General features: G+C 39.8%; 1 protein-coding gene across 2 annotated transcripts in view; it reads left to right on the top strand.

Moving 5' to 3' along the window:
• The first annotated feature begins 4,564 nt into the window (after positions 1 to 4,564).
• Positions 4,565 to 17,514, top strand: part of akr1a1a (aldo-keto reductase family 1, member A1a (aldehyde reductase)) — a 40,759-nt gene continuing 27,809 nt past the window's right edge. Inside the window, exons 1-3 of one of the 2 annotated variants that reach the window (XM_073064338.1) lie at positions 4,565 to 4,676; positions 11,989 to 12,129; positions 13,880 to 13,999. In XM_073064338.1, coding sequence (XP_072920439.1) covers positions 12,046 to 12,129; positions 13,880 to 13,999 — 204 coding nt within the window. In that variant the 5' untranslated portion in view covers positions 4,565 to 4,676; positions 11,989 to 12,045. The remainder of the gene's footprint in view (positions 4,677 to 11,988; positions 12,130 to 13,879; positions 14,000 to 17,514) is intronic. The other variant, XM_073064339.1, reaches the window with a different exon arrangement.

Here is a 17,514-nt window from a genome sequence, read left to right on the forward strand (position 1 = left end):
ATGATATGTTAACCATTTTTACAGATGGATCAAAAGATAATTTAACTGGGAATGTTGATGTGGTTGTTTTGTGCCTGAATTACAGGTAATGATAAAGAAATGACTCACTAACCATTTATCAGTATATAAAACAGAAGTAGTTGTCATCATTTTAGGTTTACATGGGTGGAGGAAATGTGTCCATGGAAAGTTGAAATTTATTTAGATTCCTTTTCAATTTTGAAATCAAATGCAGGCATCATTACAGTCTTAGAAGAGATTAATTTAAAAACTTTGTTAAATTATGGGATGACTTTAATTTAATTCACAGTTTTGTCTTTCATTATTTACAATCTATGAGGCTTTTTGGGGTCATTTAGCTTTCATTTGAAAAGAGAAGTAGCAAGTGTTTTTTTTTCCCAGTTCTCTAAACCACATTCCCACTAGCTGGTGGTGATAATGCACCTTTATGTTGGACTGCCAACCGGCATTAAAAGTCAAAAGAAGAAGAGGCCCAGTCAGTCACCTGTAAGAAGTGCATCTGGTTTCTAACACTCCATGTTAAGGAGCTGGAGCTGGAACTGGATGAACTCCATAGCTGAAGAGGTGATAGACAGGACATATAGAGAGGCAGTTACACCCAAGGTGCAGGTCAGAGGGAACTGGGTGACGGTCAAGTGGGTGAAAGGGATTAAACCACCACTGCAGAATCTCCCTGTGACCATCCCCTCATCAACAGGTATACCACTTTGGAATGACCCAGCAGAGGGAAGTCACGGCAGTCAGGTCTCTGGCACTGAGTGACTCGAGGAAGTGGAGAGAAGAGACAAGCTGTAGTGATAAGGGATTTGTTAGGGGAACAGAAAGGAGATTCTGTGGATGAGAATGTGATTCGCAGATTGTATGTTGCCTCCTGGCTGCCAGACATCTCGGATCGACTTCCCAGAGTGAGTTCAGGGAGTTCGATGCTAAGTTAAAGGACAGGACATCCAGAGTTCTGATTTCAAGATTGTTGCTTATGCCATGTGCCAGTGGGGCCAGAAATAGGAAGATCATATAGTTTAACACATGGCTAAAGAGTTGGTGTAGGAGAGAGGGCTTCAGATTTTTGCATCACTGGGCTGTCTTCCAGGGAAGGTGAGACCTGTACAGAAGAGATGGTTTGCAGCTAAACTGGAGGGGAGCTAATATCCTGGTGGGAAGGTATGCTGGTACTACATGGGGTTGGGGGAGTGTTAAACCAGAGATGTAAGGGGAGTGGGAACTAGAGTGCCAGAACAGATAGTGGAGTGGTTGTGGGGACATGTTGTTAAGACCTCAGACAAAGTCAGGAATCAAAAGGTGGAGCATGGTGGGACTAATGTTCTGAGTTGCATATATTTCAATGCAAGAAGTATTGTAGGAATGATGCATAAGCTCAGGACATGGATCAACATATGGAATTATAGTATTATAGCCATCAGTGAGACTTGGTTTCGGGAGGGACAGGACTGGCAGCTTTGTATTCTGGATGTGATTGAGTAGGAGGGAGTAAAGGGGGATAGGTGGCTTTAATCATCAGGGGAAATGTCACAGCATGTCAGTCAGGACAGACAAGAAAATTTGTCTTGTGGGGCTTTATGGGTGCAACTGAAGAATAAGGAGGGTGTTACCACATTAATAGGACTATATTAAAGACAGCCCAGCAGTCCAAGAGATTTAAAGGAACAAATTTGTAGAGGTTTCAGACTGTTGCAAGAAAGATAAGGTTGTGATAGTAGGTGATTTTAACTTTCCACATATTGACTGGGACTCCCATACTGTAAAAGGGCTGAATGGGATAGAGTTTGTCAGATGTGTTCAGGAACGTTTCCTTAACCAGTACATAGAAGTCAAACAAGAGTGTGTGTAGTACTTGATCTTTTACTAAGGAATGAGATGGGGCAGATGTCAGAAGTTTATTTAGGGGAACATTTTGCATCTAGTGATCACAATGTCATTAGTTTCAATGTAATTATGGAAAAGGATAGGTCTGGTCCTCAGGTTGAGATTCTGCATTGGAGAAAGGTCAATTTTGATAGTATTAGAAAGAATCTAGCAAGTGTAGGTTGGGACAGGCTGTTTTCTGGCTAAGGTGTACTTGGTAAGTGGGAAGCCTTCAGAAGTTAAATTTTGAGAGTATAATGCTTGAATGTGCCTGTCAAAATAAAAGGCAAGGAGAACAGGTTTGGGGAATGTTGGTACTCAGGAGCTATTGAGGCCCTGGTTAAGAAAAAGGAGGTGCATAGCATCTACAGGCAGATGGAAACAAATGAGGTATTTCAGGAGTACAAAATATGTATGAGAACACTTAAGAAAGGAATCAGGAGGGCTAAAAGAAGGCATGAGGTTGCTTTAGTAGACAAGGTAAAAGAGAATCTTGAGGGCTTCTTAAATGGATTTTTTTTGCTTGGGAGATGGACACAGAGTCTATAGGAGTGAGGCGAAGCAGCAGCGAGGTCATGGACCCTGTACAGATTACAGAGGAGGAGGTGATTGCTGTCTTGAGGCAAATTAGGGTAGCAAATCTCCAGGGCCTGACGAGATGTTTCCTCAGACCCTGGAGGAGGCAAGTGCAGAAACTGCAGGACCCTACAACGATATTTAAATCATCCTTAGCAGCAAACAAAATCAAATAAAGTTTAATTATCATTCAAGTCATACATAGCTACAGCTGAATGAGACTGTATTTCTCTGGGGCCAAAGTGCAAAGTATTCAAACTTAGCAAGGTGAGGTGCCGGAGGATTGAAGGATAGCTAATGCTGTTCTGCTGTTTAAGAGAGGGTAAGGAAGGCGGGCTCTGTCGTGGGCAAAGTACTGGAGAGTTTAACATCGGTAGCTGAGCGAAGGGCGCTGAGTAGGCTACGGTCAATTATGGATAACTCTGAACATCCTCTACATAGCACCATCCAGAGACAGAGAAGCAGTTTCAGCGACAGGTTACTATCGATGCAATGCTCCTCAGACAGGATGAAGAGGTCAATACTCCCCAATGCCATTAGGCTTTACAATTCTACCGCCAGGACTTAAGAACTTTTTAAAAGCTATTATTAATGCTTTTTGAGATAGTGATTTAGATGCATATCATATTTTTTACTGAGTTAAGTATTGTATGTAATTAGTTTTGCTACAACAAGTGTATGGGACATTGGAAAAAAGTTGAATTTCCCCATGGGGATGAATAAAGTATCTATCTATCTATCTATCTATCTATCTATCTATCTATCTATCTATCTATCTATCTATCTATCTATCTATCTATCTAAGAATAAACCAGTAAATTATAGGCTGGTGAGCTGACATCAGTCGTGAGAAAGTTATTGGAAAGTATTCTAAGGGACCGATAGGGACTGATTAGAGATAGTCGGCATGGCTTTGTGCATGGTACATCATGTCTAACCAATCTTATAGAGATATTTAAGGAAGTTACCAGGAAAGTTAATGAAGACATGGCAATAAATATTGTCTACATGAACTTTAGCAAGGCCCTTGACAAGGTTCCACATGGCACATTGGTCAAGAAGGTTCAGCTGCTTGGCATTCAAAATGAATTAGTACATTGGATTAGACATTGGCTTTGTGGGAGAAGCTAGAGAGTGGTAGTAGACAGTTGCCACTTTGACTGTAAGCCTGGGATTAGTGGTGTACTGCAGGAATTGGTGCTGGGTCCATTGTTGTTTGTCCTCTTTATCATCAATCTGGATAACAATGTGGTTAACAGGATCAGCATATTTATGGATAACACCAAGATTGTGGGTGTAGTGGACAGCGAGGAAGACTATCAGAGCTTGCAGCAGAATCTGGAGCAGCTGGAAGAATGGGCTGAAAAATGGCAGAGGGAATTTAAAACAGGCAGGCCTGAGATGTTGAACTTTGGGTGGACCATCCAGGGTAGGTCTCACACAGTGAGCAAGTAGAGTACTGAGGAGTATGGTCAGACAAAGTGATCTGTGAATACAGGTCCATAAACCATTGAAAGTGGCGTCATAAGATCGTAAAGAAAGCTTTTGGCGCAGTGGCTTTCTTAGATCAAAGTATTGTGGACTGGAGATGGGATGTTATGTTGAAGTTGTATAAGACATTGGTGAGGCCTAATTTGGAGTATTGTGTGTGGTTTGGTCACCTATGTACAGGAAAAATGTAAATAAAATTTAGGGAGTACAGAGGTACCCCAAATGGTGAGGGTCCTTAATGATGGATGCCACTTTCCAGAAGCACCGCATTTTGAAGGTGTTCTTGATGGTGGTGAGAGAGGGACAATAAAATCCTGGTAAAGAAAGCAATGGCCACATTCCAGGAATTAATAAAATTAAGCCCAAGCAAATAAGTGTAACCTTCCCCCCCACCCCCACCCCCCACCGACCCAACTGCACCCCAGCCATCTAACCAAAGTTAAACTGACCAGCAAAGTGTGCCTGGATGTTAAAATGTAGGATTCCTTGCAATAAGGAGAACTTATTACCAAACATTAGCTTGCGCCTCAATCGCTTGGGTTTAAACTTTAAACTTTTTGCTAATGTTGTTACTCTCCCAATTAACAGGTTTCATTAATGGTTAACAATTATTTACCAAAGAATAGAACCTTTGAGCAGAGGCAGATAATCAGCCAGAATAGTACACAATTGCGAATACCAGAAACGCCAAGCCATAGATGCCTTCAACATTTTCTCAACAATAAGTAAGTACTTATTAGGAAAATGCTTACAGCAGATTACTTATAAAAAATCACTAATAGTGCAATTTGTTAGAAATGCATTATTTCTTGTGCTAGACAATGTTTTCCAACTGTAAAGTTATAAAGCTGATTTGTTGGGAATCACTGTAAGCATACTCAAGGTTTGAAACATTAAATCCATATTCAGCTTCCTTTTGTTAGATTTTTGAGGATTCTTGAGAATATCATGTTTTGATTTGCCTACTGTAATGTTATAATCTTGCCTGTTAAGGGCTTTGTTAAGATTGTTGATGTGAAGGGCACCGTATGTGTTATTTTAATAGACCGAGAGTTCTTTCTGTGATACTGAAGTGGCAATTGTTGGCCTGTTTTTAATCTTGTGCTGCTTAAGGAACAGTGTTTTTCACCCTGTAGTCTTTAAGTTATCCAAAATAAGCTGTATAGTCAGTCACAGTTGCTCAATTTAAAATAGAAAAATATAGCTAAGAATGAATATCTCCATGTACCTTACAATACTTAAGATCCTTTATTTTTATTTCAAATCACCTGAAATGATCATTTGAATACGGTACTTCATTCCAAAGATACGTCTGTTGCACAGTGTAGGACATTATAACTCTGAGGTCATAGCTGTAATCTATTTCCGACAGCCCATCTGATTAGCTACTGCTTGGGCAAAATGCTTTAGGTTATTTTCTGCATTCAACAGCACTTTAAATCAATGTTTCTGGACAGATGAATAAAACTTAGCTTCTCGTTTGATACTCACTGAGTGTTCAGAGATAAAAGCATAACAGTAACAATTATCATCATCATAGTTACTGGAGAGATTGTGAAATCAACAGTAACTGAAAATCCAAGGAAAGAAGCTATAGGTACTAGAAATCTGAAGCAAACTGAAAATGTTGTCAAAACTCAACAGGTCTGGCAGAATAGTGGAAAGAGGAATAGCCAACGATTGCATCTGCAAATTCTGGATGAGTTCTGATTAAGTGTTATAGCCTGACTATTTCTCTTTCTAGGCTGACTGGCCTAGATTTTCCAGCATTTTTTTTTTTGCTTTTGTTCCAAAGCTAGGAATCAGCATTTCACTGTTCTCAGTGTGTGTTTTTAATGGGAAAACTTCAAACTTCTATGGTGCCATCTTTGCTATGGAACTGTGGCCATGTGCATACTATCTCTGGGGTCATGTTGTAATCTGAATCTTTGATCCTTACTTAGCTATTTTTGTCCTTACATGAACAACAGAATAATAATAGCTTCAAAAGATTACACAAGGTATGGTTCAGTGAGTTGAGCAAGGTTTCATGAATACTTTGTCCTGTGAGCAACAGCTTGCGTCAAATGGTGTGTATGCCAGACTTGTGAGGAAACCAATCTACACTTCTGTAATTAGGTCCATGCACCAGCTTAAGATCGTCACTGGTGTACGGCCAACCGCATCATAGAAACATTTCCAGCAGCTGAAACATATATAGGAAACTTTAAACCTTGGAGACTTTTCAGCAGTGAACAGCTGTTTCATTACATATGCCATTACATTTTCCAAGTACCTTTACATCATCAGAAACATTTCCAACAATAGAATCACTCTCTTTCCAACCGTCCTTACCCAAAGTATGTGACCGCCACAAGAAAAACAGATTGAAAATATAATTAAGGAAGCCAACTGGCATATCAAAGGGGGAAAAGTGTAAATATCAACCTTTGGTTGATAAATTTAGTTTTCTTATTCCCTCTCTATTACTTCTGCCAATATCAATATTTCCTTCTTGTCTCCACCATCTCACTTCCCAATCAGCCCTGTCTCCTGGCATTAGGAAATGAGTTTTTCAGGCCAAAATAATATACTCTAGGTAATCCATCTGAGAAACAATCAAAACTGGCACCAAAATTAATCAAGCTATCCAGAGATTTTCTGCAGTTGTTTTATGAGGTTCTAACCCAGCTGATAAGTATTTTTTTTTTCTCAGAGCCATTTTTTAATGCAAGTATGACAAATGACAAAACAAAACCATCTTTAAGTCTTCTATCTTTTATCCTTTGTCAGCTAATTCATGTGAAAGGCAAGAATCCTGATCTATTTAGGAGCATTTCCAACTTACCGCATAAAGACTGACACTTGAATGCAAATTATGTAGCTAAAGGTACATTCTTTAGGGTGTCATTGTTAAGCCACAGACTGCACATCCATCCAGTAACATAAGTGGATATGAAAGCAGTTGTGGCATTATTTGAAGAAGAGCAGAATGTCCTGGGCGTTAGCCAACTTTCTTTACCCAGCCATCACTAGCAAAATTACTTGATCAGTCATCTCCTTGCTTTTTATGGAATCATGTTTTGTGGATAATGACTCAGTTTAGCCTACTTAAAATTCTCCAGCATGTTTTCATATCTGTGCAATGCCTTGTCCCTCACCATCTCTATAGCAACTCTAAGAGTTGTCTGCACCATTCCATTTCTGGTCTTTTGTGCCATTCTGATTACCATGCCTTTAGCTGCATAGACTCTAAGCTCCGAGATTGCCTCCTGAAATTTTCCCACTTCCCTGTCCTCAAATACTTCATATAAGCTTCCTTTAATTCGTGTTTTTTGTGATTTGCTAGAGAATCACTATGTGATTTGTTGATAAATTTGCTGATCGTTCCTGTGAAATGTCTTGAGACATGCTATGGGATTTACTGGAATGATTCCAGGGACAAGCAATTTTAGCCTAATGGGCACTGGAGAATTTGGGGTTATTTTTCTTGGAAGCTAGGTTAAACAGAGCTTTGACAGAGATGGACATAACTGGTTTAGTTAAAATGAATAGCAAAATCTGTTCACATTTGCAAATGGTTCATGGCCAGAGAATATAGATTTAAAATTTTAAGCAATTTAAGGGGAATCAGAGAAAGGAAAAATGTTTTTTACCCAGTAATACATAAGGATGTTAGAAACAGAATTGATTTATGCCTTTCAAAGAGAGAATAAATGTCAGAGATGTGAGGGAAAAGAAATGAGTAGAACTGACAAGCAAGCTTTACTATGAAAGCAGGACAGATCTGATGGGCCAAATGGCTGTTTTGTGTACCATAACAATTTTATGATTCCATGTGAATGCATTTTGTTGTTGCTAAAAATTACCTCATCTCAAAGCTTTTTTTTTCTTTACGAAGTGCTTTGAGGTATTTGTGTGTGAATGATAATCTTTGATAAAATTAAAAATCCATTTAATTATTTAAAAAGTCTATGACCTAGAAATTCTTGCACACAGCACAGTATTTTTATGCAAAATGTAAGAAAGTTTTATTAAAAACACAGTTACAGAGATAGCTGGGTATGTGCAATGGAGTTAGTCAGTCCTCAAAGCAGAAGTCTGAGTGCATAAGCAGTTTGCTAAAGGCACAGGCCTTGAATCCTGAAGGACTTGAACAGCCGAATGATTGAAATTTGTTCTGATGTTAGTACATGGTTGTTTACCCTGGAACACAGAAGATAAAGCAGAGATTTTTTTTTTTGGAACTATGTAAGATGATGAATGTTTTAACCAGGGTAAATAGAAGAAAGCTACATTTCTTCAGCACTAAAAATGCATGAAAAAATAAAATGTTTTTTTTTTGTCAATTTATGATTTTTGAGCCATCATTTTAACCATGCACAAACAAATCTTATAGGTAAAAAGAAATTAATGTTCATCAAGCATGTAAATTATTCACAAGAGTCCCAAAGTACAGTTGGCTGATTTGTAAAAAGATGACCATGGAAAATGGTTCTTTTCTTAATAAATGGAATTCAGCATTACGTAATAAGCTTCAGCCAGCTCATTGGACATGCATTTGTGACAATGAATGAGAACTATTTGCTCTCTGCCCACTGGTTTTAGTCCACTGGCCAACCATGACAGCTAATGTCATGCTACATTGGAACTTTGGGAGAAGGATGCCTGCTATCCTCTTTTCTTGTTTTACCTCCATAACCAACAATTGAATTTGTTGAAGAATGGCTCAAACATAGCCATCCCCTTATGCACTGTATTTTCCCCACTCTTTCTTTCTGTGTTTGTTTAATTTTTCATTGTTCCCACCACAGTCCCATCCAGGCTTATCAAGAATTGATACTTAACTCGAAAGTCAAATAGATGATTATCTTTAAGTGTCTTTATGAATTGTATTATATTCGTAGAGCGGTACAGCACAGTAGAGGCCCTTTGGCCCATGATGTTGTGCTGACCCTTTAACCTGCTGAAAGATCAATCTAACCCTTCCCTCCCACGTAGCTCCCAATTTTTCCCGATCATCCATGTGCCTATCTATGAGTCACTTAAATGTTCTTAATACACCTGCCTCTACTACCACCCCTGGCAGTGCATTTAAACAAACTCTGTGTGTTTTAAAAAAAAAATCTACCTCTGACATTCCCCTTATTCGTTCCTCCAGACACCTGAAAATTATGCGCCGTCATATTAGCCATTTCCGCTCTGGGAAACGGCCTCTGTTGTCCATTCTATCAATGCCCTAGCTCGCACAACCTTTCCTCGCCAGATGTACTCTCTAATCTCGACAGCACTTTGATAGATCTCCTCCGCACCCTCTCTGAAGCTTCCTTTCTGTAATGAGTTATAGACCACCATAGCATCATCAGACATAGGAGCAGAATTAAGCCATTCTGCCCATCAAGTCTTTTCTGTCATGGTTGATTTGTTATCCCTTTCAACTGCATTCTCCTGCCTTCTCCCCGTAACCTTTGTTACCCCTTATTCATCAAGTTCAAGTTTAATTGTCATTCAACCATATATGAATTCCCAAGAATACAACCAAATGAAACAGTGTTCCTCTGGGGTCAAGGTACAAAACACAGTATCAATAGTCATACACAGCACAAGACACACATAGCACATAACATTCAGTCACATAAAAAATATATAATATAGCCCAAGTCCCTGAGTCCATGGATGTTGTCAGCACGGACAAGCCTGTAATCTTCCGCCAAGTAAACAGTGAAGGGGACAGCACTGGCAGGCAGGGCCAGCCCCCGATCCGGTATGGACGCCATGCCACACCACGCCACACTGCCTCCAGCGTCACCTCTCCTGGCTGCAACAGGCGACACCGTGGCAGGAGGCCTCGTCCGCACTCCAACCGAAGCCACACAACTCCCCCGCTGTCAGTCTCACCAATAAACCGGTGAACTGGACTTGCAGTATTCTACATTACTAACGCCCAACAGGATCTTGCGATCACAAAAAAAACGTCCAAGAGTCCAAGACAAGAATTCACCGTTAAATCGCGCATTGCTTTTTTTGCACCAACTCCAGTGCCTTTCTGTAGCAGACAGCAACATAATCCACACCGTCCAGCTCCTCTGCCAACAAGCAACTCGCTGATGGGGCAGACCTGCAACATTTGAAGTTCTTAATGACCTGCAGTGTCCCGTCATCATAAAAACGACTGTAGCACCTTTGCTTCTGAGTGCACCACTATCTTAGAAACCTCCACTTCAAATATACCCAATGACTTTGGCTCCACAGCCAACTGTGGCAATGAATTCCACAGATTCACTACTGTCTCACTAAAGAAATTCCTCCTTGTCTCTGTTGTAAAGGGATGTCCTCGTGTTCTGAGGCTGTGCCCCCTGGTCCGAGACACTCCCACTATTGGAAACTTTCCATCCTCGTCCACTCTATCTAGATCTTTCAATATTCAGTAGGTTTCAATGAGATCCCCCTCCTCATTCTTCTAAACTTCAGCAAGTGCAAGCCCAGAGTCATCCAACGCTCCTCATACGATTAAGACAGAAGTTGTCAAGCCCATGGATAACTGTATTCACTGGCTAACTGGAAACAAACTGTAGACAGGATGTGCTTTCTTCTGGTTGGCAAGATGTTACAATGGGTGTGTCACATGAATTAATGTGGGGGTCCTCTACATAACATAATTTGTATAAATTTACTTGCAATGAAGGCACTGAATATATGATCACCAATTTTGCAGATTTTACAAAGAGGCTGCAAGTGGGCAAAGACCTTGCTCAGTGGAATACAATGTGGAATTGTTAATTTTTTTGGCAGAAAAATAAGTATATTATCTATATGTTGAAAGGTTGAAAACTATGGGTTGCAGAGGGATCTCATGATTCTCAAGAAGTTAGTGGATGTCCTCACTAGATAATGAATGCCTGAATATGGATGGCCTATGCATGCAGATGAGCATGTGGGGTATTGGCAGATTGGATTTTCCAGCTGCTGCCAAGCTTTAGGCATCTTCTTCCGGATGGGAACAGGGGATTTCCACATGCCATCTCTCTCCCTGAGCTGTAACACTTGGGGTCTGAACTGACAGCACTGAGTAGAATCACTCTCTTACTGAATCAGGGAGGCTGATTGGCAGATGCTCTTCCCACACCCGCTCACTCTCTGTCAGAGTCATTCCTGCGATTCTCTCCCACTTATTATTTTTGTTCATTTCCGACTTACGAGCAGTTCAGTTTACGGGCGGTTCTCAAGAATGGAACCCTGTATAACGTGGGGAGTACCTGTATACAGCGACAGCAAGTAGTTAGGAAAGCTAAAGGAAGTCAGAAGATTCTGCAGATGCTGGAAATCTTGAGCAACGCACGTGAGATGCTGGAGGAACTCACGGAGGGTGATGGTGGAGGGGTACTGGGTAGGCTGACTCTTCATTTCCCTCTATTGGTGCTGAGTTCCTCCAGCATTTTGTGTCCTCTTGTTAAGTCATACTTCAGTTACATGATTTGCTTAGTTCGGGAGTCTGGTGTCTGGCATGCATATCTCATGGCCTGCCCAAACAAACCTGCTGAGTTTTGTTAGCACCTAAATGCTGGGACGCTTGAGAATACATCACCAATATAATCACTTACACCCTAAAATCAATAAACAAACTACAGGCTTTGATCTATCTCCAACCAATGCAGGTTCTTTGCTGAGAGTGTAATGCACTGAATTTACCTTCATCATCAAGAACATCTGGAAAAAAGTGAATTTAATTTGGAACCCTAATGTGTATGCTAAAGGGAAGAACTAGATACTAAAATCTGAAGTAAAATAGAACATGCTGGAAATATTCAGCAAATCAGATTTAATGTTCCAGATCGACAGGATTGCAAAGTTCCCCAGTGTCAGCAAAAAGATAAATTTTGATAACATTTTTATTTGAAACAATGGATCAAAGATCAAATACTCCTCCTTGCTGTAAGAATGGGGATTGTTGTTGATTAAAAAACACATTTAGATTCCACTTTCAGGCTATTAGAAATGATAGCTTATCAGTAATTTCTAATCATCTGGTATTTACAGGTGTGCATTTTGTGTTTTTATGACTCCACACAGGCTGTATTTCTGTGACCGCTCATTATTCAACGAGGTATATTAAACATGAGTCTCAGCTATGTGAAACTTGAAACAGGCCAGAAAATGCCATTAGTTGGATTGGGAACATGGAAGAGTTCACCTGGCCAGGTAAGTGTCTCAATTTGTAGTATTCTTAATGGTCAATTATTTGTTCTTTTAATCCTTTGAACTATTACATTACACTAATCATTACTGTATTTATTAAGTTGAAAGATACTAAAGTGGCAGTTAAGACTGGCATGCCATTGAACTTCCCAAAATCACTTACAGTCTGAAATTCTTCTAGAATGATATTTTTCTTGCATTTTGAAGACTTTTGACAGTATGCAAGACAAGTTTCACTGTATCTTGGTACGTGACAGTAATAAACCAATTTAATACAGATAAGGATCAAAATCCGAATCAGGTTAATTATCACTGACATGTACCTTGAAATTGGTTGATTTGCGGCAGCAGTACAGTGCAATGCATAAAATATACTATGAGCTACAATAAGAAATATGTATAAAAATTAAATAAGTAGTAAAAAAGAAAGCAAAAATCATGTGGTGTTTTTGAGTTCATTGTGCATTCAGAAATATGATGGCAGAGGGGAAGAAGCTGTTCCTAAACTGTTGAGTGCATATCTTCTGGCTCCTGTACCTCCCCTGTGGTGGTAATAATGAGAAGAGGGTGTGTTCTAAGTGGTGGGTGTCCTTAATGGCAGATGCCACTGCCTTGAGGCATCGCCTTTTGAAGATGTTGTCGACGCCGGGGAGACTAGGGCCCATGATGGAGCTGGCTGAGTTTGCATCCTTCTGCTGCATTTTCTGATACTGTACGGTGTCCAAACTGATTCGATTTGATCAACAGAGAAAAACTTCTTCCCATTAATCTTAATTGGATGAAAATTCTTCTGCAGAAACTTCCTAATGCTTTGTATTTTGATTGTTTTACGGTTTCAGATCAGTCTTTTAAAACTCTACACATTAGTGATTTTTGCACATGTAATGAGATCAGTGAAAAATTCACTCCATAAATAAGTACATGGAGATAGAAAGTAAAAAGACGATGTGCAATTTAGTGTTACAGTTACAGAGAAAGTGTTGTGTAAGGAGACAAGTAATGTGCGTGGGCCATGATGGCATAGATTGGGAAGTGAAAAGTTCATCTTTATAAAGGAAGTTGTTCATTCTAGAGTCTTTCAACAATTTCATAAAACTCTCTTGGATCCTAGTTTTCATTGTAGTGGAATGATCCCTTGGTCATTTTCTCTTCTGCCCCCTCCATTGGACAGTAGCTTTATACCTTCTGTCCAGTGGGAGGGTGGAGAAGGGAGACTGACCAGGGGAGGAGTCCTTGATTATTTCAGTTGCTTTCCCAAGTCAGATGGAGTCAATAGAGGGGAAGCTGGTTTTCATGATGAACTAACAACTCTTCGCAGTTTTTGTGGTCTTGGACACACCAGTTGTCATTGCCAAATGTGATGCAAGCATATAAAATGGATTCTATAACAATTGATGGGGGACATGCCAAATTTCCTTTTAGCCTTCTGAGGAAGGAGAGGCTTCGTATGCTTTCATGACTGTAGCATCCACGTGACTGAACCAGGACAAATTGTCGGTGATGTTTACACCTAGGAATTTGAAGCAATGACAGAAAAAGTAATGCTGCTAACTCATATCTCCAGCAACCTGGTTTCAATCCTGACCTCTGGTGTTGTGGTGTGCGGCTTGGACACAGTAAAGTGGGGGTGTGACAATGTAGGGATTGCTCTGAGAGCCAGCAGGCTCAGTGGGCCAAATGACATCGGAAAATACCGGTGTCAATGGACTCTGAAACTTACTGACATTTTTAAGTCTTGCTTTGCCTTGTACAGGTGAAAACTGCAGTGAATTATGCCCTTGAAATAGGATACCGTCACATAGACTGTGCTGCCGTTTATGGCAATGAGCATGAAATTGGAGAAGCGCTCTTTGAGAAAATACAAAACAGTAAGGTAAGGATGTTGCAGTACTTGTAGTTTTAATAGAAGCAATATGAATGCTTACATAAGAAATGGGAGCAGGAGTAGGCCAGCTGGCCTGTCAAGCCTGCTCCGACATTCAGTAAGATCGTGGCTGATCTGTCCACAGACTCTTCTCCACTTACCTCCCTTTTCCCCAGAACCCTTAATTCCCCTGCAATGCAAAAATGCTTGTGTAATTTGGAACTTTGGTTTTTAGTTAAGAATGAAATTGGTTGTGAATTGACATTTGTCAGTTTTTGTTTATGTATAGTTTTCCACGAAATTGTATTCCTTTATTTTCCTGCAAGAAAATGATCCTCGAGGTACTATATTTTGAGATATGTACTTTGATAATTGCGCTTGAGTTTGACTTTGTGACGGCAGCCTTTGACCATGAACTTTATTCACCTGGGCTCCGGGGTGGTTTTGTATATCTGTTCAAACTAGCGAGCAGGTTCTGGTATCAGGCTGGAAAAACAGCCCTTGTTGATTTAGTACCTTACTTTTATTGTCACCAAACAATTGATACTAGAGCGTACAATCATCACAGTGATATTTGATTCTGCACTTCGAGCTGCTTTCAAAATTAGCTCTTTAGACACTTTAGATTCAGAAATGGAAAATCCAGCCAAAGTTTTCACTCCAAATCATCTGCTCCTTCAGAGTGTCAGCCGAGGACAGAATTGGGGTTCGCTGTAATGCTGCCCATGATAAAATGGCAATGGCCCCAGTTTAGATTTGGCTCGTAGCTCATACCTATTTTCGGGCAGCCAGAAAGAGAAGTCTAATGCTTGATCTTTACCATGTTAGTTTATTCATATTGAAAATTGATTGTAACTAAAAGTGTAAGTTTTATTTAAATCGCAGTGGTTAATCTCCAAATTGGTACAAGACTTAGGTGGTTCAGTGACTGTTGATAATGGAGAGAACTGGATTTAAAATTAAAGATTCTGTTTTAGCTCTTAATTTGTTACTAATAACTTTTTTATTTATGTTTTACAACATCAAGTTTCTTGACACTTTTCTTTCAAAGCTATGATTCTTTACCCAGCATTTAGTTCTGCTTAAAGATTTAACATTTTTACTTTATCTCAACACTGTAATCATATCTCCATAGTGAAATTGTAAATAAGTGCTCCTCGTTATTTATTGCTATTTATTTATATTTACATTTGCACAGTTTGTTGTCTTCTGGTTGATCTTTGATTGATCCTGTTATAGTTACTATTCTATAGATTTGCTGATATGCCCACAGGAAAATTAATCTCAAGGTTGTATATGGTGACATATGTACTCTGATAATAAAATTTACTTTGAACTTTGAACTTCAATATGATTAGCACATAATAAAACTGTATCCTTTGGATACTAGTTTTCAAATACTGATGATATAAGCCAGATCTTGGGGATTCACCTTCTGGGGGAACTATGTGAGAGGCAGTGTATCCATGACTATTTTGAACTTGGTATGTAGTCATATGAGACGGTGTTAACTCTCGTGGAACTCAATATTTCTACGTAAAATAAAAGTGCTGAATGTTCATTGAGTGGCAGTTCATAGTTACAGTTGGACTTGCTTTCTCCTACTTGTGCATTACTGCAGTTCAAACTATTTTCACCTAAAACATCTGTGTTATTGTCCTTCAGGCTTACCACACTTTAAAAAAGAAACAGGGAGAGTTCAGGTCCAAAGAGTTCCCATAAGGATAAAGAGTAAGGATGGCAAATCGAGGAAACCAGAGATATTAAAGCTTTCATTTACAATGAAGGAAGCACATAGTACATTAGGAGCATTGAAAATGGGGAGAGCCCTTCAACAGTATAAGGAGTTTAGATGTTAAAATAAGGAAATTAGGTGGACACAGAGGGGCCAGGAAATATAACTGGCAGATAAGATAAAATAATATCCCAAGGCATCTTATGCAAACTATATTAAGAACAATAGGCTCATTAGTCTCCAAACAAGTGAACTGTATGGAGGCAATGGGGGGGGGGGGGGGGGGGGGGGGAATGTCCTAAATTCCTAAATGAATAGTTCTCATCTGTATTTGTTAACAGACATTGTAGTTGGAGATTTCAGTTGAAGTGGTAAATTTCTAGAACACATTAAGGTTAAAGAGGAGGTTTTTACTATATGTTTTAGTGGATACATTTCCAGGACCTGATGTGACTACTATGGGAGTACAAGGGAAAAGATCACTGGGGCCCTGATGGAGATGTGTAAATATTCACTTGCCGCAAATATGGTTCTTTATTCAAAAAGGCGAGCAGGGTTATGCTGAGTAATTATAGGGTAGTTTGTTTAATTCAGTCTTAGGGAAATTATTGGGCAAAAGAACTGAGGGGCGAGCTTAATCTACAAGGAAGATCAGAAGGATGGGAATTGATCTGGGGTATCAGCACAAATTTGTTGATATGACTAATTTGAGTATTTTTTTTAAAGATTGAAATACTCAATTAAGTTAGACCTGATAAAAGCTATACAGTTGATTTAGTTTCAGAAAGATTATTGACAGGGTCCCTTACAAAAGGCTGGTTTTAAAGATTAGGGCCATGGGATCCAAGGCAAGGTGGAAATTGGATCCAGATCTGGCATTGTTATAGGATTGTGATCGGAAGCCAGTAACCAGCAGTGTACCACAGCGATCAGTGCTGGAACCCTCATTTATTATATACATAATTATTTACATGTGAATGCTGGAGACATGATTAGTAAGTTGCTAGTTAACACAGCCACATAATTAGTAGAACCACACCCTCACAATTTTAGTGATTCAGGCTCAACCCTGACCTGCAGGGTCTCTCTGTGGCCATATCTATTTCCTCCAGATGCTCCAGTTTCTTTGCTCATTCAGAAAGGATGCAGGTTGGTAGATTAGTTGGCCACTGTAAATTGCCTATACTGGGTAGAATCTGTAGAATGTTTGATAAAATGTGGAGAGAAAGACCTGTTTCTGTGCTATATATCTCAAAGATTTTATTACATGAAAATTGGTGGCTATTGAGAGAGGAGAATAACAATGATTATTAAGTAACACACACAAAATGCTGGAGGAACTCAGCAGGCCAGGCTGCATCTTTGGAAAAGAGTAAACAGTTCATGTTTCGGGCTGAGACCCTTTAACAGAACCCTTCATGAGTCCTGGTAAAAGGTCTCGACCCAAAATGTTAACTGTTTAATCTTTTCCATTCATGCTGCCTGGCCTGCTGAGTTCCTCCAGCAATCTGTGTGTGTTACTTTGCATTTCCAGCATCTGCAGATCTTCTCATGTTTTTGATTACCTGGTAACTTGGATAGCACAATGACACGTGGAACTTAATCTCTACTCAATAATTGGGCTTGAGTCACTATGGTGAACTACATATACCTGTCTGTACATGCCCCCCCCCCCCCGCTGACTGCTCTTGTGGCTCCTCCCACAGACCCCTGTATAAAGGCAATTGGAGACACCGCCCCGGCCTCAGTCTCCAGGATGCAGTGTGGTGGTCAATTGCTGCTTGTTCTT

This window comes from Hemitrygon akajei, chromosome 13, assembly GCF_048418815.1.
Source record: "Hemitrygon akajei chromosome 13, sHemAka1.3, whole genome shotgun sequence".
In the NCBI taxonomy this organism is placed as follows: domain Eukaryota; kingdom Metazoa; phylum Chordata; class Chondrichthyes; order Myliobatiformes; family Dasyatidae; genus Hemitrygon; species Hemitrygon akajei.